This window comes from Neofelis nebulosa, chromosome 2 (genome assembly GCF_028018385.1).
Source record: "Neofelis nebulosa isolate mNeoNeb1 chromosome 2, mNeoNeb1.pri, whole genome shotgun sequence".
Classification (NCBI taxonomy): Eukaryota; Metazoa; Chordata; class Mammalia; order Carnivora; family Felidae; genus Neofelis; species Neofelis nebulosa.
In genome coordinates this window covers 93,374,324-93,392,966 of record NC_080783.1, presented here as the reverse complement: position 1 = coordinate 93,392,966, position 18,643 = coordinate 93,374,324, and the positions used below count along the sequence as shown (strand labels likewise).

Sequence of the window (18,643 nt, the reverse complement as noted above, 5' to 3'; positions counted from 1 at the left end):
CTTACTGTATGATTTTCCTCTTTTGTTTTTTAAGATTTTTTTCCTATCCCAAAGACATAAAGATACCCGTGTTTTTCTCCAGAAGCTTTTATATGTAAGCCTTAAATAATTCATTTTCATCTATGATATTAGATAGGAATTATTTTTCTTTGCGGAAACACTGACCTCCCTCCTCTCCCAACTCCAGTGTACCCAATGAAGAAAGCCAGTCTGGACCCCGTTGCTCTCTCTGGAATTTGACTCTGCTTTGTCTTTGTACACAGCATTCGCTTTGCATAAATTTCTCTTCTCCTAGGTATTATGTAGATGACCACCTAGGTATTTCATGTTCTTGCTCAAATATCCCTTTCTCACTGAGGCTTTGAACTTTAAAATTACAACTTTCCCTCTCCTTAACACATACACACACTCACACACACACACATACACACACACATTCCTTAGAACTTCCTGCTATATTTGTGTGTGTGTGTGTGTGTGTGTGTGTGTGTGTGTGTGTTGCATGGTATTTAATTGCCTTATGAAATAGTAAATATTGACTTATCTTTGCAATTGTCCTTCTGCTTCCACTAGAATGTGAGGTCCAAGAGGTAATATTTCTTTCTTTTGTTTTGTTTTATTTTCAATTTCAAGAATGGCATCTCCTCCTTAGATAACTTCAATATTCTTTTTCCAGAACAATCCCGAACACATGATAAACAGTTATTATCTTAGATTTTCTTCTTCAGATATAATAGTGCTGAATAGCTCCAGCTCTACACATTTATTAATAAAGAGGCATCTGGTTAGGAAAACTCTGGGTGACTTCTTTCTTTTTTTTTTCCTGTTCTTTCTAGAGTTAAGGTCAGGACAAGAAAGCAACCCCACTCTTTCTGTCTGTCAGAGTAGGTTTTTTTCACTATCCACACACGAAGGGAATTCTAGTTTTATGTGTGTATCGGTGGGATAGTCTCTGACCAAACATCACTCTGTGCTCTGGCCACACAGTTTTTGTCTCCTCTTTCTTGATTTACCGATCTATTAAAAGCCATGTTCTCACTGCCAACAATGGAGAAATTTCATCAAGGACCAGTGCTCCAAACTTTCTTTTACTTGCCGGTCTTTTTATACCTGCATTTATAATCTGTTTTTGAAAATATTTCAAAGGGAATTCCAAAGAAAACAAAAAGAAAAAGGGGAGGAGCCTATAGGACATGTCAACCAATTATAATTCAGTTGACAGTCAGGAACTGAATTATAACCCAATGACAGTTATATATTTATTAGTATTTTAGGAGAATTGGTATTGCTATTTCTATGTATGGTAGTATTACTGTGGTCATGTTTCAAAAAGAGCCCTTATCTTTTATAAATCTATTCTGAAATATTTACAGTTATAATTTTATGATGCCTGAATATTAGAAATAATTCAGGTGGTCATGAATGGGTAGGGGTATAGATTTTACAAAGCATGGCCAGATGATTGTTGAAGCTGATGGGTAGATATATTGAGTTCATTTGATATTACATTCCATTACCTGATTATTCTTCTTCAAAGCCCCAAATAAGTTATTCTAATTATTTCCCTTTGAGGTACCAGAAAATAAGTATTTTCCCAAGTTTACAGACCTGACATTCCAGACTCACCAATTCTAAAAAGTCATGTTACTACATCAACACCAAGCCAAAAAAGGAATTTCAAAAACCAGAGGCTTTATGTTGATGCTGCAAATTAATGAAGACAAGAAGACAGGAAATAACACATACCTCATGCATAAAAGGGATAATTAAGAGTCTTTGTCTTCATCGTGATAAAATTTATAGTTAAAAGTGAAAAACCTTATTTTAATTGGGTTATCTTTACAGAGCTATTTTTCTTTACCTTGTCTTACTACTACCACCAAAACAAAAACTTTAATATCACAATCAATATTAATATCTAAATGATCCCACATACCTTAAATTCACGTAAACCATTTTTTTACATGTAGACGCATCCTGGGGCATTGCAAAAAGTTGCAGAAACCAGGATTCATGTGGTTGAGCCATAGTGAATGGTGGTGCATTTTGAGAATGGCAGGTAGATGGCCCAGGGATACACTTCACTCTCCTGTAAGAACAGAGGATCTAAGGGTCTGAAGTTGCTAGCTGTGCATCCCTGAGTTGTGACCTCATTGTGTGTGACACATAAACTTGATCTAGAAGTTCTTCTGTCCCCTAGCTGTCAACAATATTGGGCATGAATAGAATCCTTTTATGCTCATGAGGGCATAAAGCATTAATAAGTTTAGAGTAATATAGATTTTTTAAAAAAAGAGTTGCTTTGAATATATGGTTCAGTATTCATGCCTACTAATGACTGTGTCTTGAATTTATATCTTAGATGACATCTGTGTCCCCCCAAACCTGTCTGCATACAGTGCAGTGTGGTGTTGGAGAGAATTTCACTCTTAAGGCTGATGGAGTGCAATGCGTTAGGGAGCCCTGTAGCAAGAAGCCACTAGACATTTCTTCTGCTAAAACGAAAAGGGGTCTGAATGGAGGGAAAATAAATCCCTGTCATTTCAGCATGGGTTGGCAAGAAGAAAAGACAAGTGCAAATTGTCATTATAAATAGTGTTGTTAACCCTCCTCATTTATAGTACACATTTCCAATTATACCCATTATGATGTACTTAGCTAGAGGGCAGGTTGCATTTTTTAAATGTGTTGAGAGCATTAATGATTTAGCTAGTGCTCATTTGTTTTCTATTGCTTGGTTAAGCATGCTGCATTGTCTTTTTCCTCTTTTACATATTGGATGAAAAAGAGATGCTAGCTTTAAATGTGCTAAATTAGTGGTTCTTTGCCCTAGAGATTTTTTAAACACACCAATGCTTGGGCAGTACCCACCAGAGATTTTGATTTAAATGGTTTGGGTTGGGGGAGTCATTAGGAGTCTGTAAAAGTGTCCCTTGAGGTTCTAATATGTAGCCAGGATTAAGGACCACATGGGTTGAGGAGAAAGCAAGATCAGCTGTGGATAACTTCATTTATCATATTTAGAGAAAGGACGGGCCAGACTCAAAGGTGGTCACTATTTGATAAGGTTAGCTTTACAGATTGCAGATATTCTAAGAGCAGCAGTGGTTGAGGATAGAAGTAGAGGAAATTGGAGATAGTCTCTAGAAATTAGAACTATTGCATAGGCTTTAGAGAGTGTATGGTAACTACTATAGAGAGGACATGTTTGTTTGCCTCGACTGTCATCCTAGATAGTTTCTGCAGATATGAACACAAGTTGCTTCATTTGAAACTGAGGGCTTGCATGTAAGGAATTTTAAGTGGATACACACACACACACACACACACACACACACACACACACACACTACATTACATTTAAATCCAATTTAATTAGACATTCGTAACAGCTGTCCTGTGAGTTGGCTCAACTGTATTCCCCACATAGGATAAGCAAGAAAATTGAAGCTCTGAAAGGTGAAGTGCATTGCCCAAGGTCATATAGCAATTCAGTAATGAGCTGGGATTAGAAACCAGAGCCCTGGAGGTCCTGTCTGTTGCCAGAGCCATTGAATGTGGCCTCTGTTGCAAAGTGAATGATGATTATGAACATTTAAGAATATAGAGTACATTTTTACCAGGCAACATTTTAAAATGAAAGATGTATATGGATATCCTAGAGCTTATTTTCAACAGTCCTGGAAAGTTTGGCAGAAAAGCTTTGTAATTTTGTTTAATTTCACCGGTATATAGATAGGCTCAGTGTTCATGTTGAAGTACTTGGAGGTCCAGGCTAGGAGGGAATTTTGGGGGGTGGGAAACACTCTTGATGTATCTGTTCTCTATATGGAACACCAAGATGAATAGGCAAGAAGTGTATGAAAACTCTACTCATAGTTCTAGGGCATTACATTGTTTATTGTTTAAGCCTGCCATTTATCCTTGAACAAAGAGAGAGATACTGGCTTGATGGGCTTTGGATAGTAAATACAAAGTTTATATTATCCTGTAGCCAGTTATATTATTTCTGAATCCTTATAAAACTGTGCAGAACTTCTACATTATTATCCATCCATCAAGTTTCACTTCAGCTTCACTGGGGAGATTTAATAATGCATGTATATATGTTTCAGTATAACGCACAGCCCCTAGGTTCATCTCCTACATATAGAGGAAACCTGATAAATATTTATCACCAATGACAACCCTGTATGTGGTAAGTGCTTCCCTCTGAGAACTCAGTCACTGTTTTTCCATATTTAAGTGGGAGATAGTTGGGCTGGTGGTGAACCCTGGTTTGTGCCTTTCTTAAAAAAAGAAAAAAAATCTCAGCAGTGGTTGTGAGTAGACTAATGAGGGCCATTCTCTTGTGTATAATTTTTCGGGAGAGAGAATGCTTTTCTTTTCTTTCTTTCTTTTTTTTTTTGTTTTTGTTTTTGTTTGTTTGTTTTGCTTTCAGAGGATGTAATGTTGAAGAAAGTTGGGCTGACAGACTTCTTAATGACCATTTGGAATTTTTGCCAAGTGAAACTTGTTTTCTCTTCATTTTGATGCTCCACTTTGATTAAACACCACTTCTCTTTAGTTACATAGCTTTTATTCGTGATGTTTCTATCATAACAACACATATCACGTAGCTCCAGTCAATTATCTTCAGGTAAGCCCCATACTCTCCTCTCCCTTTCATTTTTAATTTAATGATTCATGAGCAAGTGTGCTTGGGGCACAGGACCATCTTCTTTGGATGCATGAACTGATATCTAAAGCAGAATTCTGTGGCAAGAAATAAAAAGGTCCAGTGATCAGATTGAATAGATAATTTTAAGAACAGCAGCACAGTCTATCTTTTCCATACATTTGAAATGCAACCCTACGCTGCAGTGAGAGACAAAATGTGCTTGTTACTTACATTCGCATGAGGTGATAGTCTTTTTTCGGAGAGCATATAATTTTCATACAAACAGAGGTACTTCCGAAAAGTGAGTGGATGAGCTATTTATATTTAAGATGAGATAACAAGCATTAACTAGGACTTTCTTGAGCAAACAGGTACTTGATCAGCTTATCTGTTCCTCTCCAATGATATGACAAGGTGGTTGATACAAATTGCCTTGCAATTGTAATTTAATTTACCAGGAATGTGGGATGATTTTCAGCCACTCATAGTCTACTCCTCAATGCTCAGAACATGGCCAAGATGTAGCACTGAATAGAAGGCCAGTTTGTCATATTTTTCTTTTAATATAAAGAAGCCTCAATTATTGAAGCATTTTTCTGTGTTTTTGTTTCATTTTATTTATTTATTTGTTTATTTGCTTATAAGTCTATTTTGAGAAAGAGAGAGAGAGAGAGAGAGAGAGAGAGAGAGAGAGAGAGAGAGAGAATGCAGCGTGAGTGGGGGAGGGGCAGGGAAAGATGGAGAGAGAATCCCAAGTAGTCTCCTTGCTGTGAGCACATGAAGCCCAATGTGAAGATTGATCTTACCAAATCATGAGATCATGACCTGGGCCAAAATCAAGAGTCAGACACTTAACCGACTGAGCCACCTAGGTGCCCTTGTTTCATTTTATTTATTTTAGACACAGAGACAGAACAGTGGGGGAAAGGGAGAGAGACAGACAGACAGAAAGAGAGAGAATCTTAAGCAGACTCTATGATCAGCACAGAGCCTGTCACAGGGCTTTATCCCATGACCCTGGGATCATGACCTAAGTTGAAACCAAAGTCAGACGCCCAACTGACTGAGACACCCAGGTGCCCCTTCTATGTTTTTTTTGTTTTTTTAAATCTTTTTTCTCACCTTCTCTCATGAATTCATGTTATAGAAGACTCCCTGTATCAGGCAATATGTACATCCTTTACATGCAGTATCTCATTTAATCCTCCTGTCAATCATATGACATAGAAACTTCTTTTTGGTTTGTTTTACAGCCAAGTAAGCTGAGGTTTAGCAAGACTAATTTCTTCTACTTTTGCTACCATCTTTCTGGGAAAGACTGGTATAGACCTTCTCAGAGAATCTATAAATATCTCTTATTATTATATATGTATAAATAAATCACTTATATATTTCTGATATTAAATATGGCTCTTGATGTTTAAGCTGCCATCTTCATAAATGTTACTTCTTTTGATTACAATTAGTAGCAAGTATAATTATGCCTGATGACTAAGTGATGATAAAATATGCATAAATAAAAATTGAATTTAGACTAGTTTATTAGCAATAATCGTGCTTAAACAGTTACTTATGTTTGCAAACAGGAATTTTAATTTATTGTTATTTTTCATAGGCCTAATGAGGTTGGAAGCATCACTCACCAAGCCCCACAAGCACTGTGTTTACTGGCATTTGAAGCCTTCTGCCAACAGGGTACTATTGAAGAATTGATTAAAAAGGAAGAGGTGTCCCATGGGAATAACAGAGGAATTATGATGTGAACCCTTCCCTGGAATGTCCCTCTCTCTTTGTTTTACCATAAAGTCTCTGTGGAAAGATCATGGGCTTGGATGTCTGTTTAGCCAGTTTTAATGACATAGTTTAAATCGCTTAACAACTAGCAAGGTGACTTTGGGCAAATTATTTAACTCTTCCACCCTCCATTTTCTTATTTGGAAAGTGGGAACAATAATTATAATTTTAAAATAAATGAAAATGGTAGTAGTAACACCAGCCTTGCAGCATTATAATAATAAAATGAGATACCATATGCAAAATGTCCAGAAGCAGATCTGATATAGATGAAGGAGAAAATTCCTGGAAATTTCTAATGCATTTTACATACGTTTAAAATCCAAATGTCTGCAACCTCCAAAGGCACTGTCTTCCGTTTTCTGTCTACTTCCCTTAAATCATTTCTTGTGTCTTCAACAGAAAGTGAGGTTCTATTTGACTTCGATTTCTGAGACCTTCCACTTGGCCTTTTGCTCATCATCTCTTGTCTGACTTCAGATCTTGATGTTGGGTGATGCCAGAGACATTCGCTTCTTCTGTTGCTAATTACCTCTTGGGTTTCTGGAATTAATGTCCTTCCTTGGTACAAAAGTGCTCCCTTCAGGCTGGCTTCAAAGTACAGGTGAAGTGAGAAGACTATTGACTGCTCCATCCCAAGTGTGGATGTTGCCTGCCCTTGAGGTTCCATGACACCCCAGCTAATTCATGTCTCTTGTGCATAACTGACTCTGCTTTAGGTCTGGTTATAAGCTGAGGCACTTATATTACAAAAAATGGAAAAATCATTTAAAAGTGATTGCTAAATATTACCGTGCTAAAGTTGAAGGACAAAGAAACACATCACACAGAAAAAGAAATTTTTAGCAGCTATCTTGCAGATCCTGGTGTTGATTCACTATGTCAAGATCATCCCTTATCTCTGTTTCTCTTTTTGAAAAGATATAAAATGTCTTCATTTCTATACAGTGACAATCAGTTTTTTTCCTGTAGAAATCTAACCTCTATTCTAAAAGTTTGTTTTGTCCATAGAATCCATCTTTCTCAACCCTCACCTGAACATCTGTAGGGCATGATAAATTAATGCAGCCGTGTTCCCTAAACCTTGAATGACTTCACCTGGAATTACACCATAAAGCAGAAAACCTCTGTGTGTGAGTGTTCATTGTGTGTGTGTGCGTGTGTGTGTGCACATGCACATGTGTGCACATACACATACAATGCGAACAGAGAAACATTGATCTATGTTCTCTCTCAAGAAAGGCATCTATTTCATTTTTCCTATCCTCTTCAATTTTTTATTTCTGATATTCTAAGATAACACTTGGACAACACACACATACACACAGAAACATATACACACATATACACACAGGCCCACACTCATACTAATCCTAAGGGTAAAAAAAAATTTTCAGAAAAAGTACAGTGTAACTGGAATTAACTGAGAATGGGAGACTTATTCTTAAAGGCATAATTTTTTACAAAGCTGTCCCCACCCAAATGAAGATAGCTTTATATTATTATGCAAAACTGTTTTTATTTTATTGAAGTATAATTGATGTACTATATCCTATTAGTTTCAGGTGTACATCATAGTGATTCAATATTTTTATGCATTATGAAATAATCCCCAAGATGTCTAGTTACCATCTGTCACCATATAGTTATTACGATATTATTGACTATATTTCTGATGCTGAATGGTACAATCCCATGACTTATTTATTTTATAACTGGAAGTTTTTACCTTATAATCCGCTTTCCCTATTTCTTCCCCCCACCCCTGCCCACTTTGGTAACCAATAGTTTGTTTCTTTTACCTACAAGTCTGTTCCTATTTTGTTTTGTTTGTTTGTGTTGCTTTTTAGATTCCACATATATTCTCTGCCGGACTTTTGTTTAGCATGTCATTCAGTTCCTTCCATGTTGTTGCAAATGGCAAGATCTTAATTTTTTATGGCTGAATAATATTCTATTGTGTATATATACTATAATTTCTTTATCCATTCATCTATTGATGTACAGTACAATTGCTTCCATATTTTTGCTATTGTAAATAGGGTCTCAGTGAACATAAGGATGCATATATCTCTTTGAATTGATGTTTTCATTTTTTTTTTTTTGGATGAGTACCCTGAAGCGGAATTCCTGGATTTTATGGTAGTTCTACATTGAATTTTTTAAGAAGCCCCCATACTGTTTTCATTCCCTTTTCTCCACATCCTCACCAACATTTGTTATTTTTTTGTGTGTGTTTTTCATAATAGCCAATTTGACAGGTGTGAGGTAATATCTCATTGTGGTTTTGATTTGCACTTCTCTGACCATTAGTGATGTTGAACATCATTCCATGCGTCTGTTGGCCATCTGTATGTCTTCCTTGGAAAATGTCTATTTACGTCCACTGCTCATGTTTTAATTGTTTTTTTTTCTTTATGAAGTTGAATAAGTACATTATATATTTCGGATATTAAACCCTTTCAGACATATAATTTGTAAATATCTTCTTTCAGTAGGTTGTCATTCCATTTTGTTGATGGTTTACTTTGCTGAGCAAAAATTTTTTAGTTTGATATACTCCTATTTGTTATTTTAACTGTTGTTAACTCTTGCCTGAGAAACTGGTCCACAAAGTATTTCTAAGACCAATGTCACAGAGCTTACTGCCTATCCTTTTTCTTGAGATTTTATGGTTTCAGATGTTATATACAAGTTGTTAATTTATTTTAAAAAATTTTTTACATTTATTTATTTTTGAGAAACAGAGTGAGACAAAGAGTGAGTGGGGGAGGAGCAGAGAGCGAAGGAGACACAGAATTTGAAGTAGGATCCAGGCTCCAAGCAAGTGGTCAGCACAGAGCCTGATGCAGGACTCGAACCCACAAACTGTGAGATCATAACCTGAGCCGAAGTCGGACGCTCCACCAACTGAGCCACCCAGGCATCCTGTTAATTTATTTTTAAAATAGTTTTGTATATAGTGTAAGATGTATATAGTGTAAGATAGTGGTTCATTCTTTTTCGTGTAGCTGTCCAGTTTTTTTTACATAATTTTTGAAGAAACTGTCTTTTCCTCATTGCATGTTTTTGTCTGTTTTGCCATAGATTAATTGACCATATATGCATGGATTTATTTCTGATCTATATATCTTTTTTTTTAATGCCAGTACCATGCTGTTTTGATTACTGTAGATTTATAGTATAGTTTGAAACCAGAGAATATGATTGATACCTCCACTTTGTTTCTGTCCCCCCCCCCCCCCCACTCAGGATTGCTTTGACTATTTGGGATCTTTTGCAATTCTATACAAACTTTAGGATTTCTTATTCTAGTTCTGTGAAAAATACCATTGGTATTTTGATGGGGGTTGCCTTGAATCTGTAGATTGTTTTGGGTAGCATGGACATTTTAACAATATTAATTCTTTCAATCCATGAGCATGGTATATCTTTCCATTTATTTTCATCTTCTTCAATTTCTTTCATAAGTGTCTTAAAGTTTGAGAGTACAGGTTTTCTGTCTCCTTGGTTAAATTTAATCTTTGGTATTTTATTATTTTTGATGTAGTCATGAATAGGATTGTTTTCTTAGTTTGTCTTTCTTTCTGATAGCTGTTTTTAGTACATATAAACACAACCAAATTCTGCATGTTAATTTTGTATCCTGCAACTTTACTGAATTCATTTATTAGTTCTAATAGTTTTTTGGTGGAGTCTTTAGGGTCTCCTATCTATGGTATCATGTCATCTGCAAATAGTAACAGTTTTAACTTCTTCCTTTCCAATTTGGATGCCTTTTATTTCTTTATCTTGCCTAATTTCTGTGACTATGACTTCCAATACTATGTTGAATTAAAGTGGCAAGGGTGAGCATTTTTGTCTTGTACTGGATCTTAAAGGAAAATCTCTCATCTTTTCACCAGAACTATTTTAATTACACTTATTTTATTTCTTCTTAAACTCCTATTTTATATTTCTCACACTACCTTAAGTAGTTTTAGAAATGGGCCAATTATAACATTCTTCCTTGCTATATAGTAGTATGTCTTTCTTATTTTATTGGCATGTTCTGGCAGAAAACAGGAATGGTGGCCCATTCAAATGGGGCAACTGGGGAAGAATTAATGAAGGATCTATTTACAAAATACTGGAAAGGGTTACGTAAGCTAACAGGGGATGGTTCAGTACCTGAAGTAGTGATGTTTAGGAGCCTGAAATTTGATAGAGGTAGGAACAATTAGTAGGATTACAGCTATATGAGAGGGCCACTCCACAGAAACCATGCCTTTTGGTTGGTGTAGAGAACCAGTTAAGGTGATCTAGAAGATAAAATCTGGTGGAATAAATTCCCTGATCTTTCTCTCCTCTTATCATCTTTTTTCTTACATTGTGTGCCCCATCCCTCTGTTGGCCAAACCCAACCAGAAGTCAATGGACAAGGGAATCACTGATACAGTCCTTCTATGATCAGTTCCCCGGGTAGACAGCATATAAAGCAGGGGGATAGATCTGTAAGTAGATGGAAAAGATCCTATACATCTGCTTAACATATAGTTCATGATCATGAAATGTACAAGTACATTTGTTTCTCTTCTTTCCATAATCTCATTAAAATAACAGAAATGAATTGTGAAAGCCCTAATCCCATGTTAAAATAATAATAAGAGAGAGAAGACCATCAGTGGATGAGAGCTCTAAATGCATTTATGAAAACTTAATAGACAAAGACTAAAGATCAGAGAAACTGATGATGCAGCACAGAAAGCTTGTCCTAACTTAGCAGGAATGTGGGTGGTAAGAGAAGAGGAAGTTTGTTTACCCATGAAGACTCTTTAGAACCATGGTAGCTGGTCTGATAGAGGACAGGAGGAGTGAGGAGTGGGACTGGAAAAAAAATGTTTTTTTAAAGCCTTTAAATAACCATTAGAAGCATAAAAATAGTGATACAATTATAAAAAATTGAAAGGTGGTACAAAGTAAACTTCCATCCATTATAGCAGAAAGTCAATAAATGATGTCTAAAATTAATGAATCAAGAAGCAACGACATAAGTTTACTATTTATGGATTTGGAGATAACCACAGATGAACTAAATAAAGAGAGTTCAAAGTCTTCTGGAAGGAGGACAGGGAATTGGTTGTGGGTCAGTTTTTTTCTCATTGTAAGTCATGGTACTAATGATTTTTTTAAAACCACATGAAAATATAATTTTACTGAAAGTCTCCCCCCCCCCCTTTTGTCACATTCCACTTTGTTTACTGGCTTTCTAGAAATTTTCTTCTTAACATGGTTAGGTCTGTCCCAGACTTACCAATTAATTCCATTTTCTCCTACACCACCCTTTCTCTCCATTCTTCATAACCCTCCAACATGTGAATATCCACATTCCATCTAAATGCACCTACATGTCTTTCTCTATGAATTCCATGCACCCATTTATGTCTCAGGAGTACCTTTTCTCAGACTTTCCTTGGCCTAAAATGACTTCAACCTTTTTTTTTTTTCTATTAAGATTTCAAGTCCCAGAATAAAATCTGTCTCCTCCAGGAACTGTCTGGTTTCTAGAGACAAAAATGATTATTCTTTCTTCGTACTCTCTTAGTACTGCACACTGTTGACATTTCTCGCTCTACCAATGTCTTAAATTTGTTGTATCTCTATCTGCCCCATTTTCTTTCTGTGTAAGTTCAAGAATTTTCATTTTTATATCTAGTGCATATTTTGCACATAGCAATTGAAATATTTGCTCACCATTGTAACTGTAATTGATTTTTGTTGCTGTTATTGATCAGAAGGCATCTAAAGATTATGAGATGAGTGCCCCAGCCCATTAAAGTGATAGTGAACACTGGCTGTCTTTATTGAGGTGCCTATTAATACTTCTGCTTTTTAGCCAAACCAGGAAGTAGACAATATTTTGTTTTGTCACAATTTTAGTGCCTTTCCCCTAAATTACAATTATATCCATATTGTCTCAGGTTATGATGAATGAGAGATATTATAAGAAACTAATACCCACAAATAAATTACTAATGTATTAATTTTAATGAGTATTTCCAGAGGGAAATGCCTTTCCTGAGGAAGTGATTTGCTGATAGTAAAACTCTAGGCTCTTGAGCTATTGTGAGATCAAAGTTGGTTTCTGTGGTTTCTCAGATTATGCCATGTAATTCTTATGCCATAGGTAATATAAATTCTGATTAATTTAAAGCATATTAAGACAATTGGGAAACACTCTTTGCATATTAGGTCATATAGATTTGAAATCACAATTATTGAGTATTAACTATCTATCTCATAGGAGTGAGAATTGGTATAATATTATTAACCCCTGGTCTTTGCTTGTCATTCTCATTCCCCAAGAAGTCTTACCACATGTTTTTACTTCACCTCCTTCTTTCTTTGTTTCTTTATTTTTTTCCTTCCCTTCCTTTTCCTTTTCCTTTTCCTTTTCCTTTTCCTTTTCCTTTTCCTTTTCCTTTTCCTTCCCTTCCCTTCCCTTCCCTTCCCTTCCCTTCCCTTCCCTTCCCTTTCCTTCTCTTCCCTTCCCTTCCTCCCCTCCTTCCTGCCTGTATGCCTGCCTGCCTGCTACTAACCCTGTATTTTTCCGTGCAGCTACATAAAAAGGCACTATAATTTTATTTTTCCTTTACTTTAGGAAATGCCACGGTAAAACAGTCTCGATATAGGATTATCATCCAGGAAGCAGCCAACGGAGGCCAAGAATGCCCAGATACCTTATTTGAAGAGCGAGAGTGTGAAGATATTTCATTATGTCCTGTATATCGGTAATTAGTTACCTTTTAAAATAATCATTAGATTTTAGTGTAAATCATGACTTATTTTCTTTCATAAGTTTATGATTTTTAGTGAGAAAGAAGATAAGGTAATGTTTATCTTTAACACCTCAGTATTTCCCCCTGTTATTTTGAATGTATTTTGAGGGAGTAAGGAATAAGAAAGTCTAATTATCAGAAAAAAAACAAACAAACATAGTTTGCTTTTAAGTGAGCTGCTGGAGTTCTGTCACCTAGGCAGTCAATTTTAAGGATTAGGATCCAAAGAGATTCAGGATAAAGACTATCTGGAAAACAAACACACATGTAATTTACTTCATTCTATTGTTTTCATCCTAAAGCCTTTAATGAAGAACTAAGAACAAAAATTTACTTTTAAAATAATTATTTACTTTTATTTTTAAAAAATTTGGTTCTTAATTTTTGTCATATACACATTTTAATAAACTACTTAGGGAAAATAAAAAAGTTTAACCTATGGATAAAATATTTAAAAAAAGAAAAAAGAAAGGAAAAGAAAAGAAAATGTGCACCTGGGTGGCTCAGTCGGTTATGGTTAAGTGTCTGACTTCAGCTCAGGTCATGATCTCACATGGTTCATGAGTTCGAGCCCTGCATCGGGCTCTGTGCTGACCGCTCAGAGCCTGGAGCCTGTTTCAGATTCTGTGTCTCCCTCTCTCTCTGCCCCTTCCCTATTCGCACTCTGTCTTCCCTCTCTCTCTCTGTCTCTCTCTATCAAAAATAAACAAAAGGTTGAAATTTTTTTTTAATTAAAAAAAAGAAAATGACTTTTAAAATATATTCCCTCTTGGCAACTTGGGGACTATTATTTATAAAAATAATGCCTGAGGTTTGTGTGTTTAGTCATTAATATCCATCCTTTTAATGTTGGATTGAAGCATTGCCTTAAAGTACATCTGGATTAAAATCATTCACTGTTGAGTTTTACTTACTTGTGAAGAAAAAACCACTGTCTTAAAATTCCTGTGGTTATCAGTACACTTAAAAATGCCTTTATCAAAAATGCCTAGTGTTTCTCCTGATTATTTGAGGAACTATATCTTAAAGATATGAAATTCAAGAGCTAATTTATTCAGGAGGACACAAGTTTTTTTTTTTCCTTCTTTCTCTCTCTTTTGTTAAAGTTTATTTATTTACTTTGAGAAAGAGAGAGCATGAGCAGTGGGGGGAGAGGGGGCAGGGAGAGAAGGAGAGAGAGAATCTCAAGCAGACTCCAGCCTGTCAGCACAGAGCCTGATGTGGAACTCTATCTTGCAAACCATGAGATCATGACATGAGCTGAAATCAAGAGTCTGAGGCTTAACGGGCTGAGCCACCCGGGTGCGCCCCCCTCTCTTTTTTAAGAAGGCTCCTCACATTAGATAGAGTGCTAGTGAAGAGTCTAAATGACTATCAGCTTTATAATCCTTTATTCTTATTGTTTCTACCTAATGGCCAGTTTAAAGAGGATGTGAATAAACACTGGGAACATGCCCAGACTACCAGTTGCTTCATTAACCACAGGGCTGCTGTGGAAACACTGTCAATATTCATCTCTTTATACTATATATAAATATTGAAACTTCTGAGCCCACCAAAAGAGCTCTTGGGGAAAGTAGCCAATTGAAAAAAATTAGCCAAATTAAATGTTATTAGAAGTTTTTATAATCCCAGGTCTGTTATAATCAGAGAAAATCCTAGAAGCTGTTAGTGAGCTTTTCCTTTCTATTGTCCACTCTCTGAACTCCCTGGTTGCACTCCATTTTAGCCATTAATGTTTAAACTCGTTTCCATCATTGACCTCCTGCCACTTTCCCCAGAAACCAGTTTTGCTGTGTCTGGATTGGATCATTGTATCATTTCTCCTGATGCTGAGGTTAATATGTGTACAAGTTATCAGCAAGATTCTCTGCTCCTCAATAAAACGCCCTTTAATTTTAAGCAATATTCCAATTTAGTTTTGTATCCCTTTTCACTGGTATGTTAGGGAGCTGAGTTAATACAGACCTGTATCATTTTCTTCTGATTCTTCTTTTACTCCATTAAGGTAACATATTCACATGTTTACCATTTAAAATAGAATAAAAATGTCTGTAGAAATTTTTGTGTGAATTTGAACATCTCCAACACATTAAGTTAATAAGCAAAAGGGAAAAAAACATGAAGATGTATCCTTACATAGAATTAATGTGGGGTCAAGAGTCTATGGCTAAGGATCCGAGAATTTAGGAGGGATAACTGGCCTGCTGAGTTGTGAAATCTGAGTAATTTCACTTAACCTTTATGAGGCCAAGTTTATCATTCCAAGACTGAGTTTAACAAGTCCTGAAAATTCCTTATATTTCAGTTTATGCAGCACACTAAACTAGACTGAACACCATGATCTCGTTTCAATCTAGAAAGTCTTAGTAAACTTAAGGGATCTGAACGAATGATACATCCTAGTTGAAAAATTGCCCTGAAACACCTTACCATTTCAGTTTCTGTGTTTTAGAATTATACTAAATGCATCTATGCATATGCGAGGTAAACTTACAACTATTTAAAATTAAGGAGTGATTTCTTTAATGCCAAGTTTTTCTGTTTTTCTGTTTAGCTGTTTCTTGATTTCTCTCCAATCCCTCAACTATTGACAGTATGATGTCCACTTGAGTGAGATCAATGATTTTATACACACACATACACACACACACACATATGTAATATTATTGACAAGTTTTGTAGCATAATATATATTATATTTTTAACGTTTGTTTTTATTTTTGAGACAGAGAGAGACAGAGCATGAACGGGGGAGGGGCAGAGAGAGAGGGAGACACAGAATCTGAAACAGGCTCCAGGCTCTGAGCTGTCAGCACAGAGCCCGACGCGGGGCTCGAACTCACGGACCGTGAGATCATGACCTGAGCCGAAGTCAGACGCTTAACCGACCAAGCCACCCAGGCGCCCCACGTAATATATATTATTGACCAGTTTTGTAATATAATATATATGTAATATTATTGACCAGATCTAGAAGATCTCTAGAATTTTTTCATCTTCCAAAACTGTTCAATAATATTTTTGATTCATGTTTCTGTTTCATTTTTTTTTTTGTTTTTTAATTTTTATTTATTTTTGAAAGACAGAGAGCACAAGTAGGGGTGGGGCAGAGAGAGAGGGGGACACAATCTGAAGCAGGCCCCAGGCTCTGAGTTGTCAGTACAGAGCCTGATATGAGGCTTGAACCCACAAACTGTGAGATCATGACCTGAGCTGAAGTCGGATGCTTAACCTACTGAGCCACCCGGGCTCCCCTGTTTCATTTTTTGAAGTAATATCTATTATTAGAGGTATTGGCACATATTAAAAAAGTGTCAACATATACTAAGGAAGGAGCAGAATTTGTGGTTACACTTAGAGTTTGGGTTTTTGGGTACATTCTGAAGAGACAGGTTTAAGGATACAAGTCAGTCTGTCCTGTGGGTCATAAAAATAGAAAGTTTTGTTTACCTGAGAAAGGAAAACAGTGGGAAACCATACGCCTTCCTTACAGAGTATTTCCTTTGAGGAATAGAAATATTGATAATTCATCAGAAATGGATCCATTCCTCTTCCATGAGATGAACTATCACATAAGATGGGTCCCTGTGGCTCCCCACCTCCCTATTGAGATGTCTGAGTCACTTTAAAGTCTTAGAAAATAACTTATAACAATTGTTGAAGAGGAAGATTGAGTGTGAAAGTTTGCACCCCAAACTTTCAGATGTTTAAACCCTGACTCTCTAAAGATACAATGGAACATAAGGATTTTCTCTCTCCCTCCCTCTCTCACTCTCTCTGTCTTCTCCTTCTTCTCTTCCTTTTCCTTCCTCCTCCCCATCATCATCATCATTGTCTCCTTCTGCTTCTCCTCCTCCTCCTCCTTCTTCATATGATTTTAAGTTGATAAGGAGGGTAAGCCTTCTAGATTTGATCCGTGCTTTTAAGGATATTTACTGCCACTTTGGTATATGGACTACAGCTTATATGGGAAATGTCCACATTTAAAATAATGGAAATGCTGCATTAACCATGAACCTGGGGCAGAGTAGACTCTTGTCCTCCCTATTATGTGCCAGAGTTCCATTTTATCACATTGGATTTATATACATTTTTATTGAATTACTGTTTTTGTGCTTTTGTATTTCAAATTCACTTATTTTTATATTTCTTTTGTGTGTTTGTCATGGTGAAATTTTTAGTCCGCTGTTCTTTGTAATCACAGGTGGAAGCCACAGAAATGGAGCCCTTGTATCTTGGTGCCAGAGTCTGTCAGGCAGGGGATAATGGGCACCAGTGAAGCCTGTGGAAAGGGGATACAAACAAGAGGTAAGGGCATTTTAAAACAGTTTTTTTATGTTTTTCTTATAGACTATTGTTTATTTTATATTTGAATAATTATGATATTGGATTACGTTATTTATATTTATCAGTATTTGAGTTTAAGTTTGGAATTATTGTTGATTTTATACTCTCTTTCAACCATAACCAGCTAGTGTATTTGTGAACTAGTGCAATGTAAGCGAATATCTGTAAGCGAATTCTTAGTTATTTGCATATCCCAATGCTGATGTTCCAGACACATGTCGGACATGATCCAAGGAATGAAGAATATGTCTATGACTAGACCCAACAGTATACATTGCACTTTTTAGGTGCTAATTTAATGTTTGCTAAATGAAATAAGGATAACTGAATCAATTGACTAATCTTAATAAGCATGACTTGAATGTAATTGTTATATGCATAATTACTATATGTTCTATATATAATATACATAGAAAGGAGCTATCTTATTCCTGTGAATAAGCATCTGGATCGAAGTAGAAGTGCTTTTAATCATCAATGCCAAGGTATGGCATATTGAAATCTCTGAAAAGTACTCAGAGACTCATCAGGCTGCTCACTTTTCTGTTTCATTCATAATCCAGGTACCAGTCAAATGAAGCTTGATAAGAAGTGCTTTATTCTTAAAATCTAACCACTTTGTTGCTAAAGGGGTATATGTAGCAAAATCAGACCTTGTGGAATCAACTGCATTATACTTGTTTTATAATTTTTCTAAAAGCCGTATTTAGAATTGTCTCTTCCTGTTGTGTAGGTTATTGTATTGGTTAGGATCAGTCATTACAACCAGCACAATAACTCCCTGCTTTGTTTGTTGATTCAGAGCTGTGAGGAGTCCACCATGACCAGGTGGCAATCTTAACTTCTGGATCAATGGAATCTTATTGTGTCTCCTAGTGGAAGCACTGTTTCCTTCAGAACAAAGACCTATAAGGGCAGCAGAACATAAGATTGCAAGAGACAGGAAACAAATGTTTTACTAGTGAGTCACCAAGGGTAATAGTGAGTTATGCCATCCCCATTTATTCCTTCCCCTTGATTC

General features: G+C 36.1%; 1 protein-coding gene across 2 annotated transcripts in view; it reads left to right on the top strand.

Annotated features, from left to right (window-relative positions):
• The window catches only part of THSD7B (thrombospondin type 1 domain containing 7B), a 1,116,594-nt gene that overhangs the window by 737,198 nt on the left and 360,753 nt on the right, over nt 1-18,643 (top strand). For both annotated transcript variants that reach the window (XM_058715426.1, XM_058715425.1), the window contains 2 exons: nt 13,095-13,224; nt 17,480-17,583. In XM_058715426.1, coding sequence (XP_058571409.1) covers nt 13,095-13,224; nt 17,480-17,583 — 234 coding nt within the window. The remainder of the gene's footprint in view (nt 1-13,094; nt 13,225-17,479; nt 17,584-18,643) is intronic.